The sequence below is a fragment of the Agelaius tricolor genome, unplaced genomic scaffold (assembly GCF_023055355.1).
Source record: "Agelaius tricolor isolate 1412-34295 unplaced genomic scaffold, bAgeTri1.0.p SCAF_49, whole genome shotgun sequence".
Taxonomy (NCBI): domain Eukaryota; kingdom Metazoa; phylum Chordata; class Aves; order Passeriformes; family Icteridae; genus Agelaius; species Agelaius tricolor.
The window spans coordinates 2,079,675-2,096,411 of NW_027269309.1; the positions used below are offsets into that span (position 1 = coordinate 2,079,675).

General features: G+C 40.8%; 1 protein-coding gene across 5 annotated transcripts in view; it reads right to left on the reverse strand.

Moving 5' to 3' along the window:
• RALGAPB (Ral GTPase activating protein non-catalytic subunit beta) overlaps positions 1-16,737 on the reverse strand; it is a 64,582-nt gene that overhangs the window by 28,571 nt on the left and 19,274 nt on the right. Inside the window, exons 8-17 of one of the 5 annotated variants that reach the window (XM_071455520.1) lie at positions 15,015-15,163; positions 14,688-14,904; positions 9,762-9,797; positions 7,813-8,014; positions 6,254-6,421; positions 5,368-5,482; positions 5,110-5,257; positions 2,530-2,594; positions 2,235-2,367; positions 139-260 (exon numbers count right to left, since the gene is read on the reverse strand). In XM_071455520.1, coding sequence (XP_071311621.1) covers positions 139-260; positions 2,235-2,367; positions 2,530-2,594; positions 5,110-5,257; positions 5,368-5,482; positions 6,254-6,421; positions 7,813-8,014; positions 9,762-9,797; positions 14,688-14,904; positions 15,015-15,163 — 1,355 coding nt within the window. Of the gene's footprint in view, positions 1-138; positions 273-2,234; positions 2,368-2,529; positions 2,595-5,109; positions 5,258-5,367; positions 5,483-6,253; positions 6,422-7,812; positions 8,015-9,761; positions 9,798-14,687; positions 14,905-15,014; positions 15,164-16,737 lie in introns of all 5 variants that reach the window. The other 4 variants (XM_071455519.1, XM_071455522.1, XM_071455524.1 and 1 more) reach the window with 4 other exon arrangements.

Here is a 16,737-nt window from a genome sequence, read left to right on the forward strand (position 1 = left end):
CCTTTTAATTTCCAAACAGAAGAGTTGCTAACAAACTCAGCCACAGAATCTGTTTTGTGCCATGACCTTCACCCAAGGCAGCAGGACCACAACCACCCTATGAGAAGGGGCCAGAGCACACCAAGCTGCATGTCTCACCTTTGCCAGTCCAGAGAGCAGCTCCAGGGCAGCCAGAGAGATACTCATGTCCTGCCTCCACTGGGAGTTGAGCCTTTGGGTTACCAGGTGAATGCTGCGGATCAGCAATCCAGCAGCTGTATCTGTATGAAGAGCTAGGATATAACCCCAAAACCACACACCACAGGGAGGGAAAATAACTAAGCATTAGTGACAAAAAGCAAAGCACAGGCACAAGGCAAAGCAGACACAATACAGACATAAAATAAACCCTAACCATCTTGAAACTGGCTGATGCCTTTTGCACAGGCTAACTTCCTCACATATTCTCCAGGCATTATACAAACCCATTCGGACCAGCTAGCTAAATTTAAATTTTTTAAAGACATTTTGAATAATCCCAGAGCTCTGCTGCTTTTCAGCAGCAGAACAGCCAGCTTCAGGTTTTGCTATTGTACTTAAATTGTCTGTCATGTTATGTCTTTTAGTCTCTGGAAAATACATGCTGTGGTAATGTATATTAAACATCAGTAGTTGTACTGAGGAAGTAAGGAGAACATGTCATTTCAGATATCTGTGTCAGAAGTTAACCATTCTATCCACACCTAATGTTTATCAAAAGCTGCACTGGTTCAATAGACACAGATAATGAAAGAATTAGTGCTAGAGAAACAATTCTTTTTAACCTTCTGTTTTCTTGAACCTTTAACTGAAAATTAAAAATGGAAAACGTTTTAAGTATCAGTTGCTCTCATTTCAAAATGCTATGAAACATTAATACTATCCGTATTTGTTAAAACTGAAGTATGGAAATTAATGTCAGAAATAAAAAAATGGTCAATGACTAGTTATAAAGAGACATGAGAACTATGACAGATAATGCATATGCTTCCCAAAATTTAAATTATCTTATTTAACACTCAAGAACTATGTCCAATGTCATAGCAGGAGCAGATTCAAGAGTTTACTATGGCTAAACAGTAACAACAGACCATCATGTTTTCAGTTTTCTCTTGTTTGAAGCATCTAGTAGAAACACTAATTTTTTTCATAAGCTCATAACAACCTTCGGGGCACAGGAAATTTTAAAAATCCAATAAAATGAATACACTACAAAAATATATTTCAAGTTATGTCATGGTATGAGACTGTAATTCCAATATTTAGAAGATTTTTAAAATCTTACAAATGGGTATTTTTACAAGCACTCATCAGTGAAAACCCACATAAATTAAACAAACAATTCAAATGGTGTGCAGAAAACTAGCACTTTGATAATTTCAAACAAGCAAATCCTTGGGAAAAGGGAAAGCACCAACATGTTTATATGAATCCCTACAATATCCTGAAGCCTTTCCTGATAATCTCCTTCCTCTGGCTGTTTACCGAACTAGATAAAAAAACCACCACCAAACATTTTTGGTTGGTGATGATAGAACTGTCACTTTAGGCTACATTATAATAAAGGTGATTTGTTCTCACATTTAATTGGCCAACATTAAACTCAAGACTAAAGGAACAAATGAAATTTCAGGATCTTGACAGTCAGCCAGCTTACCACACACAGATTTAGAACATGGATTTTACTACAAAGAGTCAAAAATGGACAGTACAAGACATAGCAAACTAAAGTTAATTACTAAATTCTATTGTTACAGTGTATGACATATCACAAGCCTCCTGCTTACTTGCTCTATAAAAGTCAGAGTTCCTGGAATGTTCTTAAAATGTGGTTTAAGAAAAGGTGCTGCAGAGGTCAGGTGAGTATTTGGAATGCTATCAAAACTAATGAAGTGATTAATTCAAACTTGATGTACATATATCTCATTCTTGTTGACAGAATTTAGGTATCCTGAAAACCTAAGTTAAAGTTTGCAAACACCTTTTTCATAAGCTTTTACATTCTGATTTTGAAAATGTTTATAGAGTCCTTCAGTAGGGTTAAAACAACCACTGGAAGGGCACATGTGAATGCAGACTTGCAGCACACAGCTGGGCTATCCCCCTGGCTCCAAACACCTGGGCACATTAATCCTTTAGCCAGAACTGCTACAGAAAAACCCAGAAAACACCAAGCTGGTATACCGTGCCAGGGTTTTCCAAAGAGCTCTCCTTACCATAATCCCTCAGGAGGGCCTGTGCTGGCCGCTCACTGTCAGGTGTTGTGGGCTCTGTGCTGCCACCGCTTGCAGTGCTAATGCCACTGTTCGTGCGACTGTGGCTTTTGAAGAGGTTATTTTCACCACCATTCTGCAGAATGAAAGGCAGTTTAGAGAGATGAGAAAATTTCTGAGTTGCCCATGTTCTCACATGCAAAAGACCAAACCTCAAGATGCTACCTGAGCCCCTTCCAGTAACAAGTGAGGAATGCATTCTTTCTGAAGAACTAACTTCATAAACAAAAATACTCACTGTTTCCATCTGACAGCCAATGGCTTCTAGCAGTGCTGAATCCTGAACAATATTTAACATTGCACCTGCAGAATCAGATAGAAGAAGGTAACTATGGACTACAGAAGAATTCATTACTAAAAGTCACCAAGCAGCACAGAAGGTCTAATGTAGAGGTTTGCAGTCCTGTCATATAAAATCTCTTATTAAAACACAGGACTTGCTTTGAGCTTAGCCATTTGAAGCAGATGAAATTTGAGACAGAGAGTAGTTTCAGCTATGTTAAAAATGCCTTGAACAGAATCTAAAAAAGACTGAGAGGGGATCTCATCATTACACATCAATATCTCAAGGTGGGTGTCCAGAGGATAGTGCCAGACTCTGTTTAGTGGTACCCAGCAACAGGACAAGGAGTAATGCACAAACTAAAATACAAGAAGTTCTATCTCGACATGAGGAAAATGTTCCATCCATGGAGGGTGGCAAAGCACTGGAAGAGGCTGCCCAGGGAGGTCATGGAGTCTCCCTCTCTGAGGACATTCAAAACCCACCCAGACAGGTTCTTGTGTCACCCACTCCTGCTGACTCTGCCTTGGCAGAAAGTTAGACTGAATGATATCCAGAGCTCTCCTCCAGCCCCAACTGTTCTGTGATAGGTCTGTCAAATTCCTCAGTTTGGAAGGATTTTGGCTTCACAGAACGGCTGGAGTGGTTCCTTGTCTCACATCAGACTGTGCTCATTTAAAAACTCAGGTTATCTGCTTGGAAGCATCACCTCCAGATAATGAGGGAAGCAATAAGGACATGGACCTGAAACTGGCTGACACTGGCACATTTGGTGGCTTCAGTTTAAATTTTCTGCCTCCTTCCCCTGTCTCATCCATCAATGAACATTTAGGAAAACACAACTTACTCTATGAAGGGAAATGACAGGACAAGGGGGAATGTTTTCACACAGAGAGGGCAAGGTGAAGTGGGATGGTGGCAAGAAATTCTTTCCTGTGTAGGTGGGAAGGCCCTGACACAGGCTGCCTAGAGAAGCTGTAGCTGCCCCATCCCTGGAATGGTCCAAGGCCAGGCTGATCAGGGCTTGGAGCAACCTGGGCTAGTGGAAGGTGTCCTTTCCCAGGGAATGGGCATAGAATGCATGGTGGAACGACATGAGCTTTAAGGATTTTTTCCCAACCCAAATCACTCTGTGATTCTATGAAATGCACCACTTGCTGCCAAACATTTATTGGCAGATGGAAACAAACCCTGCTTTTTTGAGAAGCTGGTGGCACATGTGAGAATTTCTGGCTAAAGTGGAGATTCATGAATCCCCTCCAGCTAAATCCAGCAGGAAATAACTTCACATATGGAAAAAGGAGCTTAAGAGGAGGATTACAGGGCAGGTGAACTGGCAGGGACTAGCATGGGAATAATAATTCCCAGGAGAAAAGCCATTCCAGGTAGAGCAGCTATCCAGCCGGCTGCAGACCAACTCAGTGTGGAGGGGCATAGGACCACAGGGGTGGGATTTAACAAAGCATCACCCTGAGGTGTCAGACACAGTAGTGGAGGTGGGACAACCTCAGGGGCACCAATGCTCTGAGAGTCTCACTTGGCAACCACAGATATTCTCACCCCTTCACAAGCACTGGGTGCAAATTATTCTTTCAAATTATTCTCCTCTAGTCTTCTGCAAGAAAAGAAACTGCTTAAACTATTGCAAGATAACCTTCCAAAAGTCTTTGCAGACTTGGATTTGTTTCCTTTCCTTTAGCTATGCATCATTTTCTTGCTCTCCCCTGTTAAGCAGGTAAACTATCCGCCTCCCAGAACAAGGCAGACACTCCTCTCACACCACAAGACTGTTGCCTTTTTAAACAGACAAGAGGAAAGTTGTAAGGGCAAGAACACCATCATGTTGAAAAAAACACTTCTAAAAAGAGAAGAATAAGGGGGGACAAGTAAGAATAATAGGCATGTACATTTCTACTCATCTGAAAACATACTTAACTTGACAGATTATGCACTATCCAAGTTTTCATCTTCTGCTTCCTTTCTGAGTATTCAGCATAACGTTAATCCACTCACTACTTTGAAGAACAGTGTGCTAAACTGTGCATAGTGCAGCTCCACACTCTATTCCAAAACTTTTGGATTTTGTCTGAGGATTTACACACCACTAAAAAAATGTCATCTGTATTTTGCCAATGCTGGATGACCAGTCACCAATATGTCAATATGTTTCTTAGGCTTAACCATGCCAAAACCAAAGGTTTTCTCTGAAATCCATTAATCAGGAATCCTTCCTAAAATTATGACTTTTTACCTACTTCCATTTCCAGTTATGACTGACTTTCTGCGCTAGAATGTGCTTCACTCTTGCTTCTACTTTTCAAGTACTACTCCACATAAAAAGGGAGAGATTAACAAAAATGAGAGGCTTTTTAAGATGTTTTCATAGTATGAGGGAGATTACACATATGACAACCTGCCAGGAATTTAAACCTTCTTCTTGCAAAGCAACACATCACTAATAACCCATATTATCCCAGGACAGATTAAGACAGACATTTCTATAATACAGTTAATAAATTAAAAAGCTGAAATAACCTAGTATCATTTGAGTGTTGTTGGGATCAGTTTCCGTTTGCAAAGCTCCTATAAGGATATTCACAAGCCTCAGCTTCAAGGACAGGAATGTTACTGGTTTATCATATGCTGAGCTTTCATCATTGCTGAATTTCCCTTCCAGGACAACCTGAAGAAAAAATATACTTATTTCAGTATCAATTAAAGATCATGTCAGCAGGGTTTCAAAAGCCAATGTTCACAGCACACATTGCTACTGACAAATGATAAATGTCCTACCTCAGACTTTATTGTTCCAAAATGATGAGGGAGAGGCAACAGAGACAGCAAGATGTTAATAGAAGCTCTTCTTAGCTCTGTGGGGTTTACATAGATTTTAAACTTTGAGAGTTCCCTGCAAATCAAAGCATCAGACAGTTAACCAACTTTTCACAAGAATCTGGAGCCGAATGCAACTAAGTTAATATCAAATATACACCCACCCAATGGTCTTAAGTTATTTGCAGTATGCAATGTAGCTGTTTCTTTCTAAGACCTATCCAAAAGATGCCCCAGGTCAGATTTAAGCCCAGGAGATAAAGAATGCTTTTTGTCTAAATGCCTAACATCAAAATGAAACATGGTACCAAGACATAAACACATACATTGAAGAAGACATGCAGAGACTACTATTAAGTGCCTAACTTAGCAAAACATTCAGAAATCTATAAAGCTCTGATAAGAACCTACTCCAACTTCATCAGTCTAAATTATCAACTTTTCCATTTAATGATGCATAAGATTACTTACTTATTGAATACATTGCAACAACAGCCACTAATGAATATCTTGTGAAAGTTTACTTTAAAATCAATAGGCTTTCAATATATTTTTGACATATTTCAATATATTTTCCTATTCTTAAAGGCACTGCTTTGCATCAAAGAATATGCAGCTAACAACTCATATATTTAATTTAAAATAAGTACTGTTATTGCATTAAAGAAAACTGCATTAAAGAAAACTGAACATTTGAGCTCACACAGTGCTGCTATTATTACCATTGAATACACACACACTGTGGGCCCTACATCGCAGAATTCCTTTGGTGAAATTATGCAGGAATGACAAAAGACAAATACCTCTCAACATCTCTGATAATGTTTATATGGAAATGGCAATTTACCTGTCAGGTAAAATAGTCTCCAGAGCCGAAATGAAGTAGGGAACCACAACATCAATGCCTTTCAGGTCACAGCAGAACAGAGGAGGGGAGTTTAGAATAACACTGGCAAGAACCGGGTGGCAAACGAAATCTGCTATCTGCAAACCCTGAATTAAAAGCATGTAAAATCTGACAAAGAAAGATAAGATTTAATTATTTGCACATAAAATCATCAGAATCCCACATGATTCTGCAGCCACTATTTGATCTTGTCTATATAAAATAGAGTAAGTTTCAAAAACAGACCTAGGAAACATTCATATAAATCTTCCCGTATGTTACTTAAACACAGGCAAGCACCCCTGACCAGCTTAATAAACCCTCACAAATGACAGGTACTTCATATGAAAAGCTAATGCAGCACAGTTTTACTGAAATCTTTGACTTGTTGCAACACCCAGACTGGGAGCTGTGTAAGCACAACCAGCTGGTTACTAAGAGTGGATCACCTGCTCTCCACTACTCCCTTCCCATGTAATGGTGGGAGCAAGACCTTGATTTTAGCTCCCCAATACAAGAAAAATACTGTGAAACCTTGGGGGAGGCAGTGGACAGAACAATGGACAGAATGTCAGGACAAGACACACTGATCAGCAATTTGGAAAACAAGACTAATCTTAACCATCACAACCACTTCAAATGAAAAAGCAAGGGCAGAAACCCAGCTACCCAGTTAGCTTCTTTTGTGGGTTCTTGTTAGAGAACATGTATGCCCTCTTAATTGTTTCAAAGGTCTTGCAGACATAGAGGAATCCCACTGACTGGCCAAGAGAAATATGAACTATCTATACAAAAAATACTACAACATCCAAGAAATAAAATTGTTCAGTCTTCTGGGAAGTTTTAATGCCATCTGGGCCAAATGTACTTGAAAAGTTTGAGAGAATCATTATTTAAAACTGATTCTCTGCCTCTAGCATTTGCTATTTTACATAACAAAAAATTGTGAAAAAGCTATACTATTATAGGCAATACTGCTTCATTTTCTCAGAAATAAAACTGAACACAGAGGTAGTTCAAACACAACTGTTTCAAATAATGGGATATCACTGTATTTCAATACTCAGAGGGTGAAAAAAAAAGCAACTACAAAAAACCAAACCCAGTGATGTGGTATTTGACAACACAAGAACCTTTACAGTCTAATAAAGTGTACAAAGTCTTATGCCCGCACACTTATTTTTTCCATCTGAACAATAATCAGTGACAAACTCAACAAAAATAAAAAATACAGGAGTCAAGAAAGTGCCAAAGAAAATGTTCCTTCCAGCTTGAAACACTTTAAGGTACTGTCCTTCAACTGAAACTTGAAGAAAACCCAGCGAAAAGCAGCATCATGAAAATGTGAGAAGAAAACAGTGCTGGGCTTAGCCAGGAATCCCACCTCCAGCCTCTGTAAGCCAGCTAGATGTTTTTAAACTGGCAACACAAGATTCAGACAGCAAGTGAATGCTATTCACTGGGAATTAGTCTGCATCATAAAGTTACACCAATAAAGGAACTGGAAGATAGGTTAGTACCGGGATAGGTAAGCTGGTAATATTTCCTCCCCAGTCTTCTTGCTACAAAATATCCTACACAGTGTCCCGCATGCCTCTGCCCTTCCTGCTTCATAGTTGTCTGGGAATTCACTTGCATCAAACATGGGGTTGGAAGCCATAGTGTCAGTGGACATTTGGGATCCTTTCCGGCGGAACTCCACACTAGCCTGCGTTGCTATAGCTGGGAAGAGAAAAAACAGCGTTTCACTGTGCATGATAATGTACAGAATAGGCTCATGGGATCCTGGACACAAAGATCAAGTCCAATTTAGTAGTTAATATGAAGCTATTAGTTCACTGCATTTGAGCCAGTGCCTCTGTTTAGGAAATATTTGTGGGTGTACCTAGCTTGTTTACTTCATAAGGATGACAACAACTGACCTTCATATCCTAGAGACTGTCTCAACTTTTTGCTGGGAGGAGAGCACTTATATCCAATACTAGTTTCCTATCCTCTCTCAAAGGGCAAGGATCTGCCTCACCTGGTTCTGGTCCCCACAAAAATGAAATGCCACCTTCCCTTGCTCTCTTAAAAAACAAAAAAAAATTTCAATGGTGCCATTACTATTAACCTCCAAGGAAGTGCCTCACTTCCAGCCGGCCAACTCATCGCATGCTGCCCTGAATACCTAGCAGCTTTCATCCAGTTTTGTGGTACAAACATACTTACTAAAAAATAATCAAAAAATTTTAACGCACCGTATGACAAAGAGAAGGTTGTGAAATCCCATTCTCCTAATTTGGTCCCTCTCCTCACATGATCACTAAAACTGTCAAATAAATAAGAGAGCCTCCACAGAGCAGCTACCATGGGCTGGGCCATCTCCTGCTCCCTTATCCTACAAGAAGCTCGATGACCCTATCAGAGGGTCCTGACCTGGTTCTGCCCAGCTCTGTGCTCCCTCCCTGCAGGCCAGTTCTGCCAGTCCACACCACTCCAATCCATGTCTTTCTGGAGAGATTTCTGGTCTCCCTTTCACACATCAGCATTGTGTGGATACAAGACTACTTGCTCTGTTGCCTACATCCTGTCTTCCAGGATAGCTACCAAAACAAAATATATACTACACTCAATGTGATTTTTTTTTCAATTGTTTTTCCTCTTCCTTGGACAGTTTTGCTCTAGGATTACTAACAAACATCTTAAAGAGTGTGTTCTTGTTTTTAGCTAAGACTAGATGGTTTTCCAAAACTTTTATAAACTACAAAAGCAAACAGCAGACAACGTGTATTCCTGACATAATTACACCTATGTGTTTCTACCAGCAAAAGAGAACTTCTCCTGTCTCAGCTCTGGGACACTGGGGAACAGCAGGTTCACAGTCAGCTTTGCAAACAAAGGCATGTTAACACTTTAGCAGTTGGAATACCGATAATTTACAGATAGGGTGCTTTTTTGTTTTGTTTTAAAGGAAATGTCTTAATGACAAGTGCCTACTCCTAATTTTTTGTTCTCAAATTTATCATTTAACCTACGTTTACCTCATAAATTTTCATTGGAGTTAAGTAGAAAATAAGTACAAATCTTTATGCATCTTCCCATGAGCCGTTTTTTGTCCTAAATAAGCTATCCAGCAATATACTGTAGTTGGAAAAAAACACTACATGCACGATGCATACAAATCAAACACTAGGTCTGTAAAATAAGCTTTAAGTAAAAAAAACATGGTTAGTGCAAAGTCCTGAAATTCATGACATGATCACAGACTAAAGTACAGAAAAGATGGGTCTGATTCAGGCAGATTAATTTGCTTTTGCCAACAATCCTCCCCATTCAAAAACACACACAAAAAAAATTACTTGTCTTTTTCAAGTAAAAGTGCAAAAGCTACAAGAGACAATGAGAATGAATTTACAAATAAAATATGGGATTATGGAAAAAGAAAAGCATGACCGCAATTAAGGAAAAGCTACTGGTTCCTACTTACAAGATTTATAAGAAAGAAGAATTTGGATAAAAGATGCTGCAAGATAATAGAAATAAAATGGAAACAAATCAAAGGACAGCAGTAGTTATAAAATACTTTTAAGATGGTGAAATTGTAATATAAGTTAAGAAGCTTTTAGCTTTCTAAAAAATAGATTAAAAGCTTTATGATACAGCAAGCTTGTTAAACACATAGGAAATTGGCATACAGGTCCAAAATTATGGTTTTGAAAGTATCATGCAAAACAATGAACAAAAAGTTACAAAATACTACTAAAATTTAGAGCCGTTCATATCAACATACACCAGTTCTTTAACAGAAGGTATTAACCCTTCTCAGCTCACAGACTTGTCCCCATGCTGCAGTGCACTCCAAGCATACACCAGGCTATCCTAAGGCTCCTCTGAAATAGAGTATGTCTCTCAGAGGGAAAATTACTTACCTGCAATCTCCTCACAGCAGCACTCCTCCTTCCAAACCAGGAGCTCTCAACACTAGTACAACTCCTATTTCCCTAAGCCAAGTTGCTAACAACCTGAATACCTGAGCATGCCTCCCCTGACCACCAGCTTCATTAACAATCTTCCAAAGCAGAAACAAAAGGTAAACACTCCCAGAAACATTAACATCTCAAACAACGCCCAGAGAAAGAGAGTAAGAACTCCAGCAGCCAGGTACTACCCACCATCTGGGGAGAGCTACTTATTTGAACAGGTAGGGTCAGACCTATAACAAAGCCCCTCAGCAGCACTCACTATGATCCCAGACAGGTCTGCTTAGAATTTTCTTCTAGAGCCCCAGAAACATTCTTTGGGACATTAATGACAGTAGGGCCAGAAGAGGTGAGGGTAATGATGCACCCCAAGGCTCTACAACTGCAAACAGCCCCAGGGCCCAGCAAGCCCTGAGGTGTGTCCTTCAGCTGCTCTAAAGTGCAGAGCTGACATCCTTTAGGTACAAGGATTGAGAATGAACCCATCAGATCGGAAGATTCAGTTGCTGAAATGCTGGCACAAAGTGCTGGTGAACCTCTCCCCACTCTCAGAGGCTGAGGACAGTAGGTAGCAGTAGCATGCACCGTACAGTCAAGCTTGTCTGAAATACATCCTGCCACTGAAGCTGCCCTGGCACAGATACACACACCAAGCTGTCATTCTTGGGTTAAACTCATAGAGGCCCTGTAGCCAATTTCTTATTGAGGTGTTATTTATCATAGGGATCTATTTATCCCACACTATCAGCTACATAAATGCCACGCACCCATCTAATTTTAACAACTACACCAGCAGGACCCAGCTGCTTTCAAACCACCTAGGCATCTTTCAACCAGCCATTTTTACTCTCTCACCACAACACAGTGATGTTTATCAGCTGCCCACCAAAAAGCTTCACCATTAAAGTCTGTGTGCAGAAACTAAAACCTGATAAGGACACTCAAGACCCAAAAGCATCATGCTAATCATGGCAACATCATTGCTCTGCTTCAGAATCCAAACAATGACACAGGACTACCTTGAAGGACAGGGCTCAAAGAGCAAAGAGGACAACTGCTTTCCAGGTGATAAGCTCCACCAGCAGCAAACTGTATACAGATGACTTCCAGCTAATCTTGAGAGAGAACAATTCTCTCTTCCCAAAGACAGATAAAATCAGAACAATCACAAATGTGGAATACCTACAGTTTTCCAATCAAGAGTTGGTACAAGGCGTTCACCCATGAGATGACAAAAAACTGAAAATCCATGAAGCAGCAGTTAACCTGACAGAATCAGGAGAGGTGAGGCTGAAGGGGCCTCTGGAGATAGTCAGCTCTCCCCCACAAAGCAGGGCCAAGTACAGGAAGTTCAGTTACCCTTCTACACATCTAGACAGTTTTTTATCTCAAGACTTACAAAAAGCTTGACATTTTTTCCACCCATCATTTTTCATTATTTCCTTTCTGGAGGTTAAAGAGTTCCAGTGGGAAAATGTGAGATCCTGGGACAAGGGAAAAAGGAAGGGTAGAGGGGTAGTCATTCGCATCAGTCTTGATCAAGTACGCTTTATTTCCAAGAGCTCATCAAAAAGGTGTGCAGTAAGATGGGACAAGAACAATGTGTGTCAGTACGATTTGTTTAAAAGAACCAAACTAAATTCTGAACTAGAGCTTGAGACCACAGCTCATCCACAGGGCCCCTGGAAGGCACTGCACTGAGCTCATTAATCTCTCTGGTAATCACATCACAGGGATTCTCACTGAGACTGTGCCACACGACGGAAGAGGAGAGAGAAACACACACTAAAAAACGCAGTGTTCCAGAAGTGCCCCAAGGCACAGAGGTCTCTAAAGGACCAAGGAGCAAGTTGTAATTCTCTTGCAAAATGGTTCTCAGTCCTCCAGCCAGTAATGTAACAAAGAAGCCGTATCAGACAGCCAAAAGAGAAAGAATTCTTAACTGCATGGCATTGAAACAAAGTAAATATTAGAAGGGTTTAAAGCCGCTGAGTTCTTACACAGCTGCAGTTCCAGACTTAAAGAAAAATAGTGTGTGTGGGCCAGTGGAAGACAATACTACATGGCAAAGCTGATTTTAAGTGCAGACAATTCCCAATCAAAACATTTGAAGTGCCCATAAAAATAACAGTGCTTCTTGAAGCTAATGCTAAGAATATCAACAGCAGTGTCAGACATGGTAAAAATATTCCAGGTAGTAGTGGAATAGCCAAACTGTAGCTGTAAAGCATCAGATTTATTCTGGACATCTTTCCTAAGAATGGGGACTGTGGCAGATAACTGTCCCTTCTCTACTGGCCCTCCTCCTCCAAGCTGCATCTACATTGGGCAGCAGGAGGATGGGCACAATGTGCAGATCTGATTGTTACTGATGAGTCCCACTTCTGCGATGGGGGGGGTCTTAATACAGACCTCTCCTGGCCCACCTCATCAGCCAGCATAGCACCTCTTGCCTCATGCTCTTCAGGGAGGAAAAGATTTCACTTGGAGGCATCAGGCATCACAGGTCAGATTCCCAGAATAAAAAGTTTATGATGCGGATTTAAATCTCTTTCAAAAGACACTGATGCTTCAAGCAGAAACTCCAGGGGCCTGGCTCTTTACACATCTTACTCATTCTCCCACCTTAAGCAGAGGCTGAGCAAAATAATACATCAGGCAATCAGAGTTTGGGGCCTCTCTACAGCGTTTCAGAAATAGGGGTCCACACTCAGTTCTCTCTCCTTCAGCCAGCTCATCTTGGCACCACCGTGACCAGTGATCTTACCAGGCGGTAACAACACCCTGCAAGGGCAGCAGACACTTGACTAAATTCCTGTAAGTTAATTCTGTCTTCCAAATTGCTAAAAAAGCAGAACATGACACAGCTAGGTTCCTAGGAGTCCACCAACATCATTGTGTCAGAACCACTGCTGCTAATACACAGCAGATCATGTGATGTGCAAAGACTGGTCTCACTACAGACAGCTTGGAAGTGCACAGAGGATGAACAGAATTAACTCCATTCCAAACAGCTGTCTCCAGTTTTCAGAAAGCCAGTAAGACTAATAACACAACAACTTTCTGATTGCTTTTAGGTGATTTAAGACATTGCATATATGAACAGAAGGCCTTGTAACCTCTTCAAGGAAATTAAGCCTTTGGATTACGGACGACTGTGTACTTCTGCCAGCATAACAACATTTCTGTTTAAAGCTGACACTTTTGCATAAGCACCATCTAAGCCGACATCCTTCCTTTACAGGTTAAGCATTTCATTAAAATCGCTCAAAAAACAGGTTATGTCAAATTTTAAATGATCTAATCAATCTGAAAAGCACTAAATGTAGTAATACATTAAATGCATCTGTAACTGAACACACCCTCAAAGGATGCCTTGCTCCCTCCTAAGCTCAGCTGTTTCCCCAGTCATGAATCATAGGCCTTTTACAGAGAGATTCTGAGCTCCTATCACGGACATCCACAAAGAACACTTTCAAAAAATTATGTGCTACATACCTAAAAACACCTTTAGAAGATCCCAAATCCTAAGCGTTCACACAGGAATTTGACACAATAAACAAGGAAGATCACCAGTTTAACTGCTGCTGTCAAGTCACACTATACATCCAACTTGCTATAACAAATGGTTTTCCCCTCTTTTGCTTAGACCAGTGAGTTACTGACAGATTAATTAATAGATCTCTCAGAAAAGTTAGCAGACATTCAAAATACACAAGGAACAGGAAAACTGCAGGGGGTGAGAAAGATTATTCTTTTCTGAATATTATCACCAAAAGTAAGATAAGAGCTAAAAAGCCTCTCTGAGCAGAGGACTAATTCTGATATGATATCTCAAAACATCTAACCTCTGCAGCTGAGCAAAGCACAGGAGACAAAATAAGTTTGGCAGTTAAGGGTTGAAGACAACGAAGATATGAAGTCATTAAGGGAAGCACACAGCAATCATAACTGATAGGCAGCAAGTTCACTAGCTATTTTAAGGACTTCTGTTTCCGTAACACTCTACAAAACCAAGAAGTTTTCTTGGTTGTGCACTATGTGGAGCCATGTAGGACAATTTTTCAAATATTAAAGAGTTGATATAAACAATTTTTATTAATCATAGATAATCAAGCAGATTTAAAACTAAGAAGTGGACTCCTACCATATTATTTCCTTCGCTCAACAGCATTTTCCCCAATATCATAATTGGAAGTGCCATGCTTGTTAGAGCAAAGGAGTATTTCATAGTAAAAAGTGGACTTTTTTTAAACTTTGAAATCTCCAAACAGCTGCTCAGCTAATAGCAGATGCTGTCTCAGCTCAAGGGATTAATTACAACAGAGCACTTCAGATTTTACTTTTTTTGGATTATGCATGTGTTAATCTTGAAGGTAGGAAATATCAAGAAAACAAGGAAAAAAGTGTACATATATTTTTGTAATATTTACCAGTCATGCTGCTGTCTCTGTTTATTCCATTATGAAGTTTACAGTGAACAAATGCTGCATCAAACAACCATGATCCAAAGAGGTTCAAGATGCTGTTAACCTTTGGCCTGCGAGGAGCTGGCAGTGGCCGAGGCTCAGAGCTTGTCTGGTTTGGGCTAGAGAGTGGAGAAGTAGAAGAGGGTTGGTGCTGCACTTTTGAAGCATGTGCAGTAGTTACCTGTTTGAACAGAAGAACAGATTAGCTCCTAGAATCAAGGAAATTAGTTCTGCTAACTGAAGAAATAATCCAAAGGGTCAGCTACTCCAACAGAGAGTATGAAATCTTACAGTGCTGGTTTTCATGGTCACTTTGTTCACAGTCACTGCCCGATGCCGCCGGTTGTGGGGTGGAGTGGTGTTGGTAGCAGTGCTCTGGGGCATGCTCAGCCTGTTCACTGGCGTGGGTGGTGCGCTGTCTGACCGGGGTCGGGAAATGCCTGCAAGGCCAGGAATAAAGCAGGCTTTCAGCAAGAATTCCATGGGCTCACAGAGAGCAGGCCTTTAGTAGGCATAGGAGCCTTTGGTCAATAGCCATGCCTCCCATGTTCCCCAAAACGGCAGTAGCAACAAAAACACCTCTCCCTATTTTACTATTAGCAGAAATAAATGCATAAGCAAATGGAAACAGTAATTACATCAGATAAGCAATTGATTAAAAAACACCAATGGACTCCACACCTTAAGGTTGTGGGAAATGGCAGATGGGAAGAATCAGGCAGAGGGAAAGGAGCAAGGTTCATTTGCCAAAGACAATTTCACAGCTCACTTCTGCCAAAATTCAGGTGCCTCTCACCTTTGCCTTTCTTTCTCAATCATAACTCCCACACCCTTCTAAGATGTCTGGCCCTTAAAGCCACCTTAGCTCACTAAATTAAGATGAAACCCATCCACCACACTGCTTTCTGCTCGGTTTCAGCTGGATTGGCTGCTGAACAGTCAAATACAAAGGCAGTACACAAGACAGAGTAAGAAAGCACAGCAAACTATAATTTTTCTGGCAGCAGCAGGACATGAGACCAGTTTTTAATCCAGCTTCAGGGAAATTCATGGTGTACAGAGCTCTTCCCCATCATAATCAGAAGCAACTCAACATCTGCAAAACTTGAAGTGACAAACACCATTTTTGCCCATTTTAATGAATTCCAACAACCTTGTGCCCCGTTTGAAAAATGAAGTGGGGAACCACAGTGTGCTTGGGAATTTGACACAGATTTTTTTCGACCCTGTTAATTAAAGCACCCAAGTACTTTTCATAACATGTTACAGAACAATTTGCTCCTGCAAAATCATCAGTGTTACAGCCCAGGCAGAGTATGCACTATGAAACCTATTGTTTTGGTACATTTGGCTGGAAAAGAGGATGTACTATTTTGCCAAACACATCATGTAGGTACCAGGGAGAGCAAGATAAAACCCAATGTTTTAGCACTTGTGACAGAAGGTAATGAGCTCTCCCATCAGCCTTCACTGAAGATCTTTCTGCAGCTCTCAAGTCTGCCTGAGCACACTCTCCCAATCCATACCTACAGCCTGAAATTAATTTTTTAAAAGAAATCTCCTGTGCTCCAATGCATTGTAGTCTCCATCTCTGCACTCCAGATAGGCTATTATCACTCTGGGTGCTTCATCTTGCTACAAGATCTTCAGAAGTCTTAAGTGTCTGATTCATAAAACCACAGAATAGTTTGGGTACAAAGACCCTCCATTCCATCCCCAGTCACAGGCAGGGACACCTCCACTAGACCACGTTCTTCTGAGTCCAGTCCATCCTGACCTTAGACACTTCCAGGGATCCAGGGGCAGCCACAGCTCCTCTGGGCAACCTGTGCCAGGGCCTTATGAACCCTCACAGGGAAGAATTTCTTCCCAACATCCAGTCTAAACCTGCGCTCTGTACCCCTAGGGCCTGCTCTTCTCCAGGCTGACGGTCTCGTTCCACCAGCAGGGTTTTTATTATACTGTTTATATATCTGCTCTAGTCTCCTTCAATCTCTCATCAGCTCAAACTTAT